This window comes from Vipera ursinii (genome assembly GCF_947247035.1).
Source record: "Vipera ursinii genome assembly, chromosome: 2".
NCBI lineage: Eukaryota > Metazoa > Chordata > Lepidosauria > Squamata > Viperidae > Vipera > Vipera ursinii.
In genome coordinates, this window is record NC_139513.1 from 184040053 (window position 1) to 184059496 (window position 19444).

At 37.5% G+C, this 19444-nt stretch overlaps 1 protein-coding gene across 1 annotated transcript in view; it reads right to left on the minus strand.

The window, feature by feature from the left end:
* The window catches only part of TRPC4 (transient receptor potential cation channel subfamily C member 4), a gene marked incomplete at both ends in the record, with an annotated part of 235661 nt that overhangs the window by 52890 nt on the left and 163327 nt on the right, over nt 1-19444 (minus strand). Inside the window, 2 exons of the mRNA XM_083354460.1 lie at nt 7300-7341; nt 10823-11017. Coding sequence (XP_083210586.1) covers nt 7300-7341; nt 10823-11017 — 237 coding nt within the window. The remainder of the gene's footprint in view (nt 1-7299; nt 7342-10822; nt 11018-19444) is intronic.

Sequence of the window (19444 nt, forward strand, 5' to 3'; positions counted from 1 at the left end):
ACTAGAATTTGCTGGGTTGCATCACCCTTCACCATGGGCAATGTTCAGAATTCTGACCTTTCCTCTCCAGAGCAAGAGGCACATCTGGAATTGATATCAAACCGCAGTTTGAAGGAACTGTTCAATGAAAAAACACTGAGTGAGTTCTAGAGCCAAGCTGCAAAACTATACCCGGAAGTGGGGGGAAAGGCTATCACAGCCTTATTGACATTTGGTTCTACATACTTGTCTGAGAAGGCATTTTCTTCCTCATTTTCTTCCTTCCATATTGATGTATAAAAACTAAGGAAAGGAATTGCCTTCAGCTGGAACCTGACTTACTGTAATTCTGTCAGTAAGCACTCTCCAGCCACGACTGCAAAGATTAATGGCAGAGAAGCAGGCACAAGTTTCCCATTAAAAGTGTGGTAAATTGGTTTACTTTTTTCCTGTTTTTGTTTGGTCAGTAAAGTTTTAGACACCTTGTTAAGTAAATTGGTTCACTGTTTTCCTGTTTTTGTTTGGTCAATAAAGTTTTTGACACCTTGTTAAGTAAATTGGTTCACTGTTTTCCTGTTTTTGTTTGGTCAATAAAGTTTTTGACATCTTGCTAAGCCATTGAATATTGTCATGTCCTAAAGGTGGCACTCTCCTCTGCCTCTGCGCGTGCACAGGGAGGGCCATGATTTTCTCCAGGCTGGGGTCTGGACAGCATAGCGCTGGACAATGGGAGGGAGGGAAGGAAGGAAGGGACAAAGAAGAAGGTAAGAAAGGAAGGAAAGAAGGACAATGGGAGAGAGGGAGGGAAGGAGGGCACCCACCCCAGTCCCACCCCCCTCTACCAGAGACCCATGGATTCCCCCCCACACACAGGCACCCTGCAACATGAGGGGGACAATGGAAGGGAGGAAGGGAAGGAGGAAGGGACAAAGAAGGAGATAAGAAAGGAAGGAAAGAAGGAAGGGACAATGGCAGAGAGGGAGGGAAGGAGGGTACCTACCTCAGTCCCACCCCCCTCCACCAGAGACCCATGGATTCCCCCCACACAGGCACCTGCAACCTGAGTGATGAGTGCTCCCCCCCAGCCATTGACTTTGCTTGTCAAAAAGTTGCAAAAGGTGATCACATGACTCTGGGACACTGACCGTCATAAGAATGAATCAGTTGCCAAGCATCTGAATGTAAATCACATGACCCTGGGGATGCTGCACAATCACAAGTGTGAAAAATGGTCATAAGTCACTTTTTTCAGTGCTGTCGTAACTTTGAACAGTCACTAAGCGAAATGTTGTAAGTTGAGGACTACCTGTACTTTATCATTTTTTTCCTTTTTTTTGGTCACGTTTTTGAAACCTTGCTGGGTGACTGGTGGTACTCGGAGAGTGCCTTATCCTAAAAGTGGTACAATGGGTGTAAAGGTTGAAAAGCCCTGCCATATTTCATCTAACTCTGTTGTCCCCAAGTTAAGACCATTTATTTTAACATCTTTTTCATATCTAGATTGTTTCTCAGCTCCCCCGTATCTGTTAGTAAGTCTTTATATCTTATAATATCTGATAATATATCTGATAAAATGTTCCCAAATTAAGCATATTGGGGTGTATTAGCGCTTCCATACTTGAGAGCCAATTTTGAATCTTCAAATAATGCTTTCTACAGACCAATTTCCCCTGCCAAATATACTTCAGAATTATTTTATTAAGCCCCTCAAAATATTTCTTTTCCAATCTTATTGGTACTGTTGAAAACAAAAACAACAATCGTGGTAATATATTCATTTTGATTATCACAATCCTTCCCATTAATGATTTTTCCATTTATCCAAATCTACTTCAATTTGTCTTTTCAATTTGTGATAATTATCCTCTTTAATTGTTGTATATCTTACTGTCAGGTGGATCCCTAGATATTTCACTTTCTTTACATTCTGTATATCTAGCTTTCCCATCAATCCTTTTTTTTGTTTTTTGGTAATATTTTTCACTAGCATTTTTGTTTTATCTTTATTAATCTTCAACCCTGCTACCTCACCATATTTTTCTATTTCTTCTATTAATACAGGTCCTAATGGTTCCTCCAAGATAAATACTAAATTATCTGCAAATGCTTGTAGCTTATATTCTTCCCTCTTAATCTTCATACTTTTTATGTCATTATTCTGTTTTATACTTCTGTTTAGTACTTCTAATGCCAAGACAAACAATAGTGGAGATAGAGGACATCCATGTCTTGTTCCCTTCATAATATTAATCTTCTCAGTCATATCTCCATTTACCATTACTTTGGCTAATTGCTTATTATAAATTGTTTTGATTACATTTATAAATTTCTCCCCAAAGTCCATAGTCTGTAATTGCCTTATCATGAATTGCCAGTTCACATTGTCAAATGCCTTCTGTCCATCCAGGAACATCAATGCTATCTGTTTTTCTGGGTGTGTTTCATAATATTCTAATATGTTCAATACAATTCGCATATTGTCTCTAATCTGTCTTTTAGGTAGAAAACCATTTTGATCTGACAGTATAAATTCATTTAAAAGCTTTTTAAGTCTTTCCACCATTATTGATGCAAATATGTTATAATCCACATTCAGTAGGGAAATCGGTCTGTAGTTCTTTATTTTCTGCATTTCCGTTTCTTCCTTTGGTATCAGGGTAATAAGTGCTTTGGACCATGAATCTGGTATCTTAGCTTCAGAAAGAAGTTCATTATAAAGTTCCAACATTACATTGCCTAGTGCTGCCTGCAATGTCTTGTATAACTCTGCTGGTAATTCATCCAGTCCTGGTGTTTTACCATTTTTTTGTCTTTTAATTGCTTCTGTTAATTCCATCATTGTTATTTTCCCTTCTAATAACTTTTTAAATTTCTATGGTATTTTAGGTACCTCTGTTTCTTCCAAGAATTGTTTTATCCTGTCATCTGGAACTATTTGTTGCTTATATAAGTTCTCATAATATTCCCAAGCTATTTTTTTCTTTTGTTCATTCCGATGTTGTAAAGTTCCCTCAGCATCTTCCAGTTTAATCCATCTCTTCTCTTTCTCCTTTTTAATTTTATATGTCAACTATCTCCCTGGTTTATTTGCATATTCAAAAAAGGTTTGTTTGGCTGCTTTTATTTTCATTGCCACTTCTTCATTTTCTATTAAGTTCATTTTATGTTTGTTCAACTCCATTAAACTTTTAATCTTTTTGTTTTGTGTATCTTTGTGTAATTTTCTCAAGTGTCTTATATTCTTCCTCCAGTTTTTTCTTATTTTGTCTTTTCTGTTTATTCTTTTCCCCCAAATAGGTCATAGCAAGCCCTCTCATGTACGGTTTCACCGTGTCCCAAACATTTTGAAATGAACACTTTGAATCTTCTTTTTTGTTTTCCTTGAAAAAGAAAGTCATTTCTTTTTCCATATATTGCTGAAAGCTTTTTTCATTCAATACAGTTTGGTTTAACGTCCATCTTTTTCTCTTTTTTTGTCCTTTCCATATGATTGTAACTGGGTTGGGATCTGCCCATGTGCTTATTTCTATGGCTATATTTTGTATATTTGTAAATAAGTCTGTTGACATCCATATAATATCTACTCTCAACTAGGACAGGTATCTGTTAGAGTAGAATGTACTGTATATTGCTTCTTTTCTGGATATTTTTCTCTCCAAACATCTAATATATTTAGTTCATCCACCATATTATAAAAAGATTTTGGAAGTGTTCTCCTTAGGGTCTTGGTTTTTTTTTGTCGTATTATAATCCAGCTCAGCCTTTACAATAGCATAAAGTCTCCAATCGTACATATGCTTTCATATTCCAATTCTATTATTTTCTTGTGTAATTTTAAATAGAAATTTTCTTGGTTTTCATTTGGAGTGTAGATCACTACCAATAATGATTTTTTTACAATTCATAATTACTTCCACCATTAAGATTCATCCTTCTCCGTCTGAATATATCAATTTAGTTTGTATTGCTTTCTGAATATATAATGCCACATCTCTTTTACTCTGATCTGCAAGTGAAGTATATAATTTGGATATTCTAAGAGATTTTTATGTTGTTTCCTAATATGAACTTCTTGCAAGCAGATTATGTCCGTTTTTAATTTCCCCAGTTTATTTAGTGTTCTTTTCCTTTTTATGGTTGAGTTTAGTCCATTTATATTTATCAAAATTGCTTTTATCTCTTCTTCCATTATTATTTGTTTAAAGTTTCTCTCCTTTCCCATGATGGACTTACCACCTGGAGATTGACTGATCTGGAACTGACCGAATGAACTGTGCGGTGGGGTTTGCTTGGGGACACTTTAAAAATATTGATCTGTGAGGGAATTCCTCAGATCCTGTCTATTATGCCTGCTATCTCCTATTTTTTAGTAAAAGTTCCTGCTTGGAAAAACTTGTCTCCAAGAGTCCTACTTTCTTAAGATATGGGTTGAAGTACAGTAGGTTCTGACACTGACAGTGAGAACAATTAACCAGTGGAATGGATTGCTTTCAAAGGTTGTGAGTGCTCCATCACTGGAGGTTTTTAAGAAGAGATTGGACAGCCATTTGTCCAGAATGCTATAGGGACTCCTGCTTGTGCTAGAAGATCTCCAAGGTCCTTCCAACTCTGTTATTCCATTACTCTGAACACTAGGCCCTATCCAACAAAATGCAATTCAATGGTGAGAAAAGTAAGGTTTTCCACTTAAGCAAGAAAAAACAAATACACAGGAATGGTAGTACCTGGCACAATAGCAGTAACTGTGAGATGGATCTAGGTCTAGGAGTACAATTGGATGGTTAAATATGAGCCAGTAGTGTTGTGTAACTGTGAAAAAAGCCAATGCAGTCTGAGGCTGCATAATCAGGGATAGTATCAAGGTCATATTAGTATCACTTTATACTGGTAAGATCAACATTTGAATATTGTATCCAGTTTTGGTCACAATACAAAAAGATGTTGAAATTCTAGAAAGAGCGCAGGGAAGTGCAACAAAGATGATTAGGGGACTGGAGGCTGAGGCATATGATGAATGGTTATGGGAACTGGGTATGTCTAGTCTAACGAAGAGAAGGAAGGGTGACATGATATCAGTCTTATTTGAAGGACTAACACATAGAAGAGGGGGTCAAATTCTCCAAAGTATGTGAGAGCAATGGTAATGGATAAAGCTTATCAAAGAGAGATCCAGCCTGGAATTAAAGAAAAATTTCCTGTCAGTGAGAACAATTAATCAATGGAATGGCTTTCCTCCAGAGGTTGTTGGTACTCCATCACTGGAGGTTTTTAAGAAGAGTTTGGACAGCCATTTGTCTGGAATGGAATACGGTCTCCTATTGAGCAGGGGTCTGGACTAGAAGATCTCTAAGTTCCCTTCCAACTGTGTTGTTCTGTTAAAGATGCATTTAGTATTAAATCAAATGGGAACGATAACCTATGCCTAATGAGATTTGCCTCCAGATTGCAAATAAAGACCTGAATAACTACCGTAATACTTCATTCTTGTAAATCACAATAGAAGGCAACAATGACCAACTAGAAATTCTAATGTGCTTTTTAGCAGCTGTTCTGTCACTTCAGTTGATGGGAAGTTGCTGTAAAAAGAAATTGTTTGCTGTTATTTGTGAAAGAGAACCCTACAGTGTGTACAGGTAGTCCTTCACTTATAACCAGTGGTGGGATTCAAATATGTGAACAACTGGTTCTCTGTATGGATGCCACTTCCAGAAGTCCGTTCTGGGCCTGAGCAACAAAAAATTAGCTACCGGTTCTACCGAAGTGGTGTGAACCGGCTAAATCCCACCACTGCTTATAACCATTGGTTAGTGACCATTCACTATTCATTGGTGACAATTCAGGGGTGACCATTCACCATTCACATTCCCATTTTTTACGACCATTGCAGCATCCCTATGGTCATGTGATCAAAATTCAGATGCTTGGCAATTGGCTCATATTATCACAGTTGCAGTATCCCAGGGTCATGTGATCATTTTTTGCATTCTTCTGAGAAGCAAAGTTAATGGAGAAGCCAGATTCACTTAACAACCATAATACTAACAATTCATTTAACAACTGTGGCAAGAAAGGTCATAAATTGGGGAAAAATTCACTTAATTCACTTAACAACTATCTTACTTAGCAATGGAAATTTTGGGTTTGTAAGTCATCAGTGTGCTTTAAGCAATGCATTTTCACTTCAAAAAAACTCCATCCAATTGAAATTCACCAACAAATACAGGTTGTTTATGGTTGTGAATATATTAACATTACTACTGTGTATTATTGATACTAGCTTAAAATTTAAAGTGGATGAACTGGGAAGGATTGATGTTGAACAAAGTGGACAAAATCTGATAGTGACCAACAAATTTCACACAGGAAATTCAACTATTGTTGAATCATCAAAGAGAAACTACTGCAAAGCTTCCATTTACATGGAAACCTGTGTGGGCAAAATGTCCTTCAAATTTGGAAGATTTCTCCAGTACAGGTTCTTTGTATGCCGAAAATGAAAAAGTCAAGATTTGAAATTTGCCAGCAGTTGTGAATGAAGGTAAGGAATTTCTTTATAACATAGTGATAGCCAACAAAACATGGGCTTATAACCTTCAAATAAGTATCAGCCCATGGAATACCATCATTCATAATGCCTCACCTGTGGAAAAAATAACCCCAGGTTTTGGCAGGAAAACTCATGAATACAGGTTTTTGGAGTGCAGATAGTATAATTTACCTTGATGTTCTTGAACTATCAATTTAGAGCACCACTTTATAACACCTGAATGATTAAGCAGAACGATTAAGCAGACAAGAGGAAATTTTATTGCAATATAACATTGTTGTGCCATCATGAGCCATCCCAGAAGCAATTGCAAAGATAGATTTTATTGTATTTTACCATCTGCCATACAATTCAGACTTGATGCTATGTGGCTTCTACCTTTTCTTAAAATTTGTGAGCATCTGTTTGACTCCAAAAAGGAGGTAGGAAGAATTGTTAAGTCCTCAGTAAGGGACAAAGGGTAGAAGTGAGTAATGAATGGTGAGGAAAAATGCAAGTAACACAAATGCTCATCCAAGTTTTCCCCCCCTATTTCATATATTAACTATCTACATTTAAACTAAAATAATAGAGGCGGAAGCATTTCATTACTCATGTTTTATCCTAAATTGCTTATACAAATATATGTGCATCCAAATGAAATAATTGTCTCTTTTGCCAGAAAATATTTTCCCCCAATATATAAACTCTATTGACATGATGGCAAATGCATCTGACTTCAGTTGTGATATTAATCAATTAAATTGTACAGAATAAAATAAGAAACTTCTTACCTGATACTGATGATGTCTTCTCAAATTATCTGCTGCACGTCTCTGAAAATGAAAAACATGTCATAAACTGGTACATAAGAGCAAACATAATGATCAATAGGTCCAAGACATTTTCCTCAAAACTGAGTTTAATCAAAACTTTCAATGAGGGACAGTCCTCCAAGATGGCATGCTGAACAGTGTCAGGGGGATTTGCTTCTCCTGCTGACAAACAGCTGATTTTGCCACCAAAACAGATTTCTTGGTTCCCTAGATCGAATGTGAGCAACTAGGGAATGACTCATGGATGTGCAGCTTCTAGCTGAATTCCTCTCTGGAAAACTTGGTTTAATGTTTGTTATAAGAATGTTAAGATCTGAAACTTTATCTCTGGATGTGGAACTTGAACTTGAACTTGATCAAAGAGATAATCTCACAGCTGGAAATCAACAGCAAAGTTGATTTCATCTATTGTTCCGATTTCATCTGCAGTTTAAGTCTGCACATTCTTTCAACTTTGACTAAAAAAGGAAAGAGACAGATTCCAGACTTCTACGAAGTCTGAGGGAGACTGAATGGATTTATTAAAATTAATTGAAACTACCTCTCCTTGCAATGTGATCAGAAGATAGACCTATTTTGGAGACTGATTTTATTATTGTTTATACTTAAACAACAATTGACTAGAGATGACATTAAGAAACAAGCATGGATATTTGACCCAGGACAATTTGTTTATAAGTTTTGGGATGATTTGAGATAGATAAAATGCTGTGGTAAATTTTCTACGAGTGGGTTACAATAACAGCCTGTTAACAGAGAGTTTTGAAACTCTAATTTTGTTTTGTTTCACTAATATTGTTTTTTCTATTGACTATTTGGTCATTAATATAATATACAGAAGACAGGTCAACAAGTTGCAAACAGATTTAGTATAAAATTTTTTGAAGGGCTTGTTTTGCAAAGGGTGGGAACTAATGTAAAAAGGTAAAGGTTCCCCCGCACATGCATGCTAGTCATTTCCGACTCTAGGCTCATCTCCGTTTCAAAGCCGAAGAGCCAGCGCTTGTCTGAGGATGTCTCTGTGGTAATATATTAATCAGTAGTCAGCTAAAGGGGATAATATGTGTATAACTTTTTGATGCATCTTTTTAATGTTTTGTTTTCTATTCTTCCTTTTGTTCTTTTAAAGTTTTTTGAGTTCTGTATTTTGTATTTTAATTTTGTTTTGAAAAAGAAAAAAGAAAGAAAAAAGAAAAAGGGGAGGAATACAAGCTGATAGGAACCAGAGGTGTCAAACTGGCATATGCTGGCCACCAAGGACATATAGCCTGAGAACAAGAGATGCCAAACCTCAAAGCCAATCCTCAAACATCAGTCATATATCGTATTGGATATTGATGGACTGGTCAAGAGGGGGGAGGGCAGGGGAAAGAGGAAACGGAAACTTTTGTGCAGGAATACTCATATCCAGCTTTACTTTCGCTATAGCCGCTTGATTTTAATAAGAGAACCTTTCACTTCAAAGAACTGGAGTCGAGGGTCTTTCTTTCCTAAATGTCCAAGTCGGGACAGACCTAACATTTGGCTTTCAACCCCATGTCTCAAAGTTTTTGTTTTTTTTGTTTCTTATTTTTTAAAATTAGCTGACTGGTTGAAAGCTGATTTACTCTACCTCCTGCTGGATTTTAACATCTTTTGCCATGAATTACTTTGGCTTTCCATATGGAAGCTAACAACAACTTTCTGAGTAGTGAAACTGATCAGATTGGATTTACAACTATATTGGATTTCACCACAGGGTTTAACTTTTAAAAAGCTTTGGTATGGATTTTTAAAAAATTTTTTGATGGAACTTTTTCCTTTTTCTTCACACCTTCATTGTGAGAAATATAATTTTAAAGTTGTCTATGGCCATTTTGTTACAATACATTTAACCTTTTTGTCTTGAAAAGAAATTCTTTCTTTTAGCTATTTAAGCTTTGATAAAGAGAGTCTACTCTATATTAAAAATGCAAATAATGCACCAATTTAAAGATAATGTCTGGTGGGTTTCTTTTGAAAAAAAGTTTTTTAATCTACAAGTTCAAATTGAAAATTTGGTTAAAAAGTTTGATAAAATTACCTGGCTTTCAAATCAACCTAAAGAGGATACACAGATGCAAACAACTGCAACCATGCCAGACCTACAATTGGATAGACTGGAATTGCTGGCAGATTTGAAGGAGGAGCAATTTGACTCCAAGGTCCCTTTCACAGTTACTGTTTTTGAGCTAGGTCTCACCTAATCTGTACTTATATCTTTGATTTTTTCTGCCTAAATGTAAAACTTTGCTTTTCTCCACATTGAAACTCATTTTGTTGGATAGGGCCCATTGTTCAAGTTTGTCAAGATCTTTCTGGATCCTGAGCTTGTCTTCTGGGGTTTGGCAATTCCTGCCAGTTTAGTGTCATCTACAAATTTGATGAGTAATCCTTCAATTCCCTCATTTAAGTCATTGATGAAGATATTGAAGAGTACTGGAACTAAGATGGAGCCTTGTGGTACCTCACTGCTTACTTCTCTCCATGTGGATGGGCAGGTATGATGGACCCAATGCTTCCAATGATTTGATTTCACCCTACACTATTTACCGGGGGGAGGAATTTCCTGGCAGAGTCTTTATCTCGAATGCTCCTAATACAATAGCTCCAAGGCAGAAATAGTCAAGCCATAATGTGAGGGTGAAGAGTTTAGTGTGTTTTCTCTTTATTTAATATTTTTTGAGTTTCAAGGTCACAAGATTTAAAAAGGGAGAAAGACAATATTACTTATCAAGAACTTTAGTTGATTAAGAATTTCTCAGTGTTGCAGTTAAAACAACTTTATGCCCTCCACCTATGTTCCAACTGCCACATTGTCCAACTGGGCCAAGCTAGGAAAAGGCAATGATGGTGTGCCATATCATGATTAAATGTACAAGTCAAAAAATTGGATCAAATGATCCAACTATCATAAAACAGTTTGGAATAATTCTTGATTCTTTAGTTATATTCTAATCACTATCTTGAATAAAAAGGCACACTCTGTACTTCTCAAATTCTAAATTATATTTTGGATAGTGCTTCCTCTATATGTGGACCCAGGGCAGTTGCTTATACTTGCCCTCACAAAACTATTATTTTAAATTCCCATTATTTTCTATGGAACCTTTTAAATATTTGGAATTATTTCAGATAGAACACACTGATTATTTTGAGTTTTGTTTCACTGTAACATGGCCAAAGGAATGCTTTGAATGAAGTTTAGCTTTGAGCTCAAAATAAACACTTTTTCCATTTTGTTTACATTTTTAGACACTCCTAATATATTACTTCACCAAATGGGGAAATGGTGATTATTTTAAACAATCAGGAAGAGAAAGAAGGGAAAGTACAGTTGATTCAAAAGACTTTTTGGCATTGTCAAAAAGCAGAAATATACATCCTTCTAGCCTCTGTAGGTAAGATGTCACCACTACCCAGTCTTACAAGGATGAGGAAGAAAATGGCTTATTTTGCTTACCCCAATAGTTCCAAAACTTTCCGGTTTTTTTTTAATGTTTTGTCTGCATAGTTGTCTCCACAGCCATCTTATTAGATACCAGAGAGATTTTGGACTTGGTATGACATTGAAAGGTGTGGGCAAAGTCCCTCCTTCTTCAAAGTAACTCATCCATAACTTTGTACGAGCAAATTTCCATTCAATATCTGCATGATCCTGAATGTATAAAGCATGAAAACACATTTTTATCTCATACTGGATAGGTTTATTGAATTATTATTGTTGTAGGTTTTCAGAAAGATACTATCAGAAATTTAAAAAAAGATACTAGAAGAGCTGAAATCCAATTTGTGTTCTCCCTTTGAATTTTAATACTTCTGGTGTCTTAGTTTATTGAATTAACATTCATTTTGACTGATTTTTATAGTGCCCATCACCTTTTCTTATAAGTAACTTTCTATATTTTAAAGTAAAATAATATTAATGACTCAACAGATGGATAAAAAATGCAAAATCCAGTCTAAATATCTGGTAACTGTGCCATGATACTAATAAGACAAAGGAAATATTTAGCTAAACCACAACTAAAATGTATGTTCACAATGCAGTTTTTTTATTTTTCTATTTAATATAGATAATTATGTTAGGAGTGATGTTTGCACATTATTCTTAACTGAATGGCCATAATGAAAGAACCAGAGATGGGTTATGGGAAAAATAGGTAACTTTCTGAGTGAATGTGATTGTGGAGAAAAATGCCATTCTACTGGGTGCCAGAAGTTAGTCAATGGAGTATCAAAACAGTGACTGAGGCAATTGGAACTCCAAGAATAAATGAAAATAATAATGGAAGAATATCCACTTAGAGAAATATCTGGGGAAGGTCTAACAGACTTTGGGAAAGTGAAGAAGGAAACAATTTTTTTTTGCAAACAGGCATTTCAGCTGGTTTTCCTCTCTGAGGGGAGAGAAGAAAATGAAAAAGAGCAACTTTACCTGAATTGTGCTGTGAGGAAGGAGAATGGTAGGCTTTCAAAATTCTGTACTAGCAAAACTACTAGCAAAAAAGAACTTTTCAGAAACCCAAGAAGTTATTGGGACCCTGCAATAATGGGGGATTTTCTTAATGACAGCAACTTTCAGAACTGCTGTTGTAAGTTGGTGCATGGGATGAGCATATCTTAGCAACACTATCAGTAAGTGAGGACTATCTGTATACACCAAACTTCTATAGGACAATTATTGGATAATTTTGAAATAGATCATATACTTCAGGAGGAACAGGCGGATTTTAGCTCAGAATTTTTCTCTTTGAATTAGGCTCCAATGCTTAGCCAAGAAATATACTAGCAACCCTACTCTTCATTTATAAGCTATATTCATCAATTTTAAATCTTATTTGATTCAATTTCTGTATAGCGTAAGTTTATAAGTGCCTTTATTAACAGAGAACTATTACTTCTGCTGTTTGGATTTCATGGAAACTCATATTTCAGGTCATTTCACAAAAGAAATTCCTCTGAGGGCAGGAGTATTGTGTTATTATGTTATCTTTATGAGCTCCAAATGCCCGAATGTCCAGACTTGGCAACTGGATAGCTCTGCAGTTGAACAAACAAAAAACTTTTTAAGTCTTGATTTTTTAGACAATAAGAAAACAAAATGCCTATCTGGATTATATAATACCAAATGCTTAAAAAAACCCACCTCAGTAATGAAATAATTTTATTTTGCCAGATTGTATTTGCTGCATTAGACAAAGCACATGTTCTGTTATTTTATAGGTTCATATAATAATATGGCTGCACTGAGGAATATTCCATTCAAATTCTTATAAAATATATTTCGAATTGTTTGCTTCATTTCAAATATAGCTCTGTGACTGAAAACAGGCATTACCAAAGAGGAGGCAAGACTTGCTTATAAGGTTGTTCTTATGCCAAATTGGATTGGCCCATTTAATAGAAGTTAATATTTTTATCCTCAGTTGGAAAAAAAAATTCTTGCCAAGAAATTGAATTCTCCAATGAGATGATACTGATGCTGCCATATAAGAAAAACAAAGCTTGTGCTGTACTGTAGAACGTCAAAGAAAACAGGACTCTTTTCCCAGAGGTATATTTGCAAATACTCTTTTTCTAAAATGAAAACCTACCCAGTGCCTAAATGTTATAATCCCAAAGTTTAGAAGGCCATTTATCTTAGTTAATTTTACTGCTCTTACATTGGTTATGAAAGAGGAATTTTTATTTAGAAAATATATATAGCCACCTACTTGCTCATAGCAACTCTAAGCAGCTTACAAACAATAAAAACATATATAGAAAATAAAATAAATAAATAAATAAAACACAATAACCTCCCGCCCCCCCCGCAACCACACACAGTCAAATAACCCATTTGATGGGCTCCATCCCACTCTGGGTTCCCCAGGCCTTCAGGGCCTTATGAAAGAATATCAAAGTGGGGTCTTGTCTACTTTTTGAAGGGATGATATAGCATGGGGAGGGAGCCACCATGGAGAAGACCCATGGTGGGGCTCGCCAGATGTACCTCTTTAGGTGATAGGACCTGCAACCTCTCCACTCTTGCTGGTGGATGTGACCGGCAAGTGATGGTCCCTCAGATAACCTGGTCCCAAGCCATGAAGGGCTTTGAAGGTGACAATCAGCACCTTGAATTGTACCCGGAAGCAAATCTGCAACCAATGCAGCTCCTGTAGGAGAGGTGATATATGTGCACACTGAGATCTGCACAAAACCATGTGAGGTACTGCATTTTGAACCAGCTGGAGCCTCTGGATGCTTTTCAAGGGTAGCCCTTTGTAAAGCACCTTGCAACAGGCATGAGTAGGGATTGTTGGTTCATAAAAGGATGTTACTGGTGCAAAACCTGCAGTTGCACAAAGACCCCCCTGGCCATGACTGCCACCTGCTCCTCAAATAGGAGTCATGTGTCCAGGGGAAACCCCCCCCCCAGATTATGCACATAATACAAAAAAGAAGTTGTCTTTATTACTGTTTTTATTGTTGTTTTAGTATTTTAATGTCTAATAGTTTTAATGCTTGTAAGCTGCCCAGAGTCGTCTTTGAAAAAATAGGTGGCACATCAATTTACTAAACAAACAAACAAACAAACTGTGTACATTTGGTGCCATTAAATAACAGTTCACATCCTTAACTGTCAACTTTAGACAAATACAATTTTTCCTGAGCACACTCATTTATTTTAACTAAAGACACCTACTCTTGGATAAAACTCCATCTATCTCTTTAAATTTTGCTTGCAAGTTATAGAGGAATGGACTTTAAAGGTTTCTGACCTGGCAGAAATGGCAAAGATCTCGGCTTATTTGAAAGATCATTCGCAAGAACGCTATATTATGGAGTGGAAAAAATGGATTGAATATATCCAGAAGAAATATGGGACTAAAAAGTTTCATTTAGCATTTGAATAAGTCTTCCTTTCTATTTTCTTTTTTCCCCCCTATATGAAATATTAGTATTGTTTGTAGTTACCTTATATGAGCTAGAGAGTGATAGATTTAAGAATTTATTGTTGGTAGCATATGGATGTTTATGATTGTTTTTTGTTTTTATACCCTGTACTTAGCTCTGGGAAGTCGGGGGGGGGGGGGGGGGAGGGGGGAAAGGGGGGGAGGGGGAGGGAGGGATAGGTAGGGGAGGGGGAGAGGGGATTGTTAAAGATAAAATGTATTTTAAAACTTTTCAATAAAAAAAATTTGCTTGCAAGTTACAGGAGGTTTTAATGAAGTAACAACTGAGTAAATGCTTGTGCTTCACAGAATGTATGATGATCTCTGTTATTTTACTACTTTTTCAGTTACATGTTTCTCTACCTTATTTATTTATTCATTCATCTATTACGTAATGTTACATATTATGTATTTAGTAGTGTCAAGTACAAAAAGCTAAGTAAAAGACTGTATAATCAGTATAACAGAAAAAAATGATTGCTGTAAAGAGCTCCTCCAGAAGTAAAAGCTTAATTTTATTTTACTTTATTTTTTTTAACCTCTATTAACATTGTATTTTTAACTTACCCCTTTTTAATCTATTTTAACTTTTTAAAACCTTTTAAACCTATTTTTAACCTAGTTTTAAGGCAATGAACTGAACCTGGGATTTTCAAGGAAAATCTTTTAAAGGAATCTTGGAAGGAGCCAGTAGGCCAAAGCAGCAAAGACAATATTACAGAACAGCTCTTTATCTATTTTTATTCATTTGTTTCTTGAGGGTAATAATGGCCTCTCCCAAGGGGAAGAAAAGAAAGACGGCACAGTGTTCTCCAAATAGTAGGGAAGATAGAAACAACCCACAAAAACTACAGAAAATTGATGGATTCTGTCAGCCTATACCATCTACAGTAAGTCGTGCATCCTCCCCTTTTCTCCTGCTGGACAGATGTGAGGCTTTGGCATTGTTTGGAGATTCTTCCCTGGAGTGGGATCTGCAGGCGCAGGCCGAAGAGAGCCAGTTAAGAAGTCAGTTAAGAGGCTCGCTAATCCCTCCGTGTAATTGGATGACAAATGACTCAGCAGTTTTAAGTGAGTCAGTTCCAAGCCAGGATAAGGATAAGGGACTAGAGTTGGAGTTTGACAATCAAAATGGATCAGCTTTAGGGCTTGAAAACCAGCTAAGTGATAGCATAAAGGATTTCATCAGCCGGCACAGCATGCTCAACTCAAACAGTTTGGGCCATTTTTGACCAGTTTGCAGAGGTGCGTTTAAAGTTGGACTCTGTGATCAATCTTATTGCTGTGGTACAGACTGAAAAGCCGCAGGTAATTTTGGCTGGTTGCCAGACAGAACGACCTGGTCAGACACCATCAATGGTGTGAACGAGGGAAGGAGTAAGCAGACAACATATTGGCTGTAATGGCAGAGAAAAAGATGGTGAGCTGGATGGGCCTGAAATCCCATGGCACAGGTGTGTGTGGGGGAAAAGGTGATTGTTGAAGGAGCAGATTGTATTGAACATATATAATTCTGAGATAAATGCAGGAAGATGGTCTTCAAGAAGACAGATAGTGACCTCTTTGTCACAGCTTACTCGGAGTGACAAGGGGGCAATAGATCTGGTAGCATATGAATATATTCCAAAATATGATAATTATTCCAGAATCCTTCTTAAATTCAAACAACTGCTCTTTCCAAGTCTGCTCACGTGAATGAGAAGATTCCTGGCTTTTTACCAAATTTTACCAACCCGAGTTTTTTCTAGTAGTGAAGTCAGCCCGTTGATCCAGAGAGCCCCTAGGGAGAGTGGTGCAGTGCATGGGGCAGCTGACTCGAAAAGTAAATGAAATGGGGAAAATAAGTTAACTGAAACAGGGAGGAGATCTAGCATCACAAAGGAAATGTTGGCTGAGGCTTTGGTTCCAGCAACTGTGAAACTTCCTTCAATTGGCTTAACGCAAGATGAGATATTTGATTCTGCCTGCTTAGAAACTTTTTCTTTACTTTCATTAACGGAGCAGCAAGAAGTACTTAAAAAACTAAAAGAGACGAGGAATCTGCTGAAGCAGACCATTTCCTCTGCCACCCCTTTGGTGCCGATAGTTCTGTCCCCATTAAGTTATGATGCAGTTCCAGAGAGTCAGCAGTTTACAAGCTCAGGAAACCGGACATCTGCGTCTATACAGCAGAAAGTGCCAGAGACACCTGACCTGACAGTGCAAAGTGCTGTGGGACGAACACCAGAGATGGAAGGTATCCAGGAAGGAATCTCCCAGTCCTCCTCAGTGGCACAAATGATACCAAGAAATGACATAAGCACGGAGCCTCAAGTAAAATCATTTATTGTGGAGGCAGAGATTAATAGAACTTATGGATCTGCAAGTCTAAAAGTAACAGGCAGAGAAATGATGCCTAAACAGAGTTTTATGGAGCGCAGACAATTAAATGGGTGTGTGAGTGTAAATGGGGAAGGACGGGTGCAAGAGATTATTCAAGAAGCCTGACTAGGAAATAGCGAGCACTCACATTCTTCAAGAGTACACTTCCTCTCTTGGAATGTGGCAGGATGGAGAGGGAGTTGGTGCACAGATGATTGTATTAAATTTTTAAACAGGTATCATGTAATTGCCTTGCAGGTGATGTTAGGTGATGTTAGTGGTGATGAGGCTCCAATTGAGCTCCCTGGGTTTAATATTTGGCAGTTGCCAGCAAAGAGGGTAGCCATAAAGGGAAGAGCTTCAGGAGGGTTGTGTATTTTGGTTAAAGCCGAATTAGGGTTGGAAGGGAAATGAGATATGCTTGTGTGCCGGCCCTTTATTTTTTCAAGCAATCCATTTGGCATATGGAGGGAAGTCAATGGTATTTATAAATGTGTACGTCAATCCAGCAATGGGTGATCTGTGGGAGGCACTAGAAGTAAAGATATTAGATATACGTAAAAAATTTATAAAAACACCTTTAATTTTGGCAGGATGTTTTAATGCCCGTGTGGGTCCTTCATTGGAGCCTTTTGTTGAAAATGGTACAATTCCAGATGGTTATTTACATAACCAACAATCATGGGTCTCCTAAGATAGGAAAAAGAACAAAGATGGGGAAAAATTTCTAACAATGGTATATAATTGTAATCTTCAAATTGTAGGCCGGTATTCAGAGGTTAGAAGGTACCCCATAACCTTTTTTGGTCCCAAGGCATGTAGTTCTATTGATTACTTCTGTGTTTCTCACAGTTTAGTATCGGGGGCCACTTCGGTCTTGACGTTACCAAGGCCAGAAAGTGACCATCTTCCGATTGAGATGTCCCTGGCACTCCCTTCTGACTTAAGGAAAAGGAACCAAATAATTCAACAAATAGGCTTCAACTTGGAAATAGCTCAGGAGAGAAGGCTAACATGGAAGAGGGTTGATGGGAAAACAGTGACAGAATTTATGAATTCACCACGTATGGAAGCCCTAGCGCATATATGTTCAAATAGTACGGGTGAACAAGAGCTTATAGTATATTTTGCAGAAATATGTCAGAAATTGAAGGTTTTTTTAATGACTACTAAGTCAATGGGCCAGTCTGATTCTAGTTATTCATCATGGTTTGATAATGAATGCAAGGAAGGGAAAAAACAGCTTAGGAAATCACTTAGGAGATACTTAATGTGCCCAAAGATGGAATTACAGAAGAAGTATATTACCATGAGGTAGAATTATAAGCAGCTACTGAAGAGGAAAAAGGCCTCTTATATTGACGACTTATGGGCTGGCTTAGAACAGGCAGCAAAGCTGGCCTCACCCACACTTTTCTGATTGGAGGTCTCAAAAATTATTAAAGATAAAAAACCAATAAGTGACCCAAATATTACTGCAGAAAGTTGGGAGAGGCATCTGGCCACTCCAGCAGTAGCAGAGAGCTCTGATGAAGTGATATCCTCTCTGAGCTTAATACAGGGATTTGAAGCCTTACCCCAGTGGGCAGAAGTGTCAGTCACAGAGGTGAGACAGTTAATTTCTTCCCTGAAGACAAATAAAGCTCCAGGACCGGATGCGCTCCCGGCATCACTATTTAAAGAAAACATAGTCTGGTTTTTTCCCCTTAAAGGATTACTGCCTTGTCGTGGCGAAGGGGCTTGCGTAATTCAATGAAGCTATGAGCTATGCCGTGCAGGGCCACCCAAGACGGACAGGTCATAGCAGAGAGTTCTGACAAAACGTGATCCACTGGAGAAGGAAATGGCAACCCACTCCAGTATCTTTGCCATGAAAACCCTATGGACAGTTCCAAAAGGCAAAATGATATGATGCTGGAAGATGAGCCCCTCAGGTCGGAAGGCGTCCAATATGCTACTGGGGAAGAGCAGAGGGCTAGTACTAGTAGCGCCAGAAAGAATGAAGCGACTGGGCCAAAGCTGAAAGGACGCTCAGCTGTGGATGTGTCTGGTGGTGAAAGGAAAGTCCGATGCTGTAAAGATTTTTTCTCCATAGGAACCTGGAATGTAAGATCCATGAATCAAGGAAAGCTAGACGTGGTCAAACAAGAGATGACAAGACTAAACATCGACATCTTAGGTATCAGCGAACTAAAATGGACAGGAATGGGTGAATTTAATTCAGATGACCATCAGGTATACTACTGCGGGCAAGAATCCCACCGAAGAAATGGCGTAGCCTTCATAGTCAATAAAAGAGTAGGAAAAGCAATACTGGGATACAATCCTCAAAATGACAGAATGATCTCAGTTCGAATCCAAGGCAAACCATTCAATATCACAGTAGTCCAAGTCTATGCCCCAACCACCGGTGCTGAAGAGGATGAAATTAACCAGTTCTATGAAGCCCTACAGCACCTTATAGAACTAACACCAAAAAATGATGTTCTTATCATCATGGGGGATTGGAATGCTAAAGTAGGAAGCCAAAAGATAACCGGAATAACAGGCAAGTTTGGTCTTGGAGTACAAAATGAAGCAGGGCACAGGCTGATAGAATTTTGTCAAGAGAATACGATGGTCATAGCAAACGCTCTTTTCCAACAACCCAAGAGACGGCTTTACACATGGACATCACCAGACGGTCAACACAGAAATCAGATTGACTATATGCTCTGCAGCCAAAGATGGAGAAGCTCTATACAGTCAGTAAAAACAAGACCAGGAGCTGACTGTGGCTCAGACCA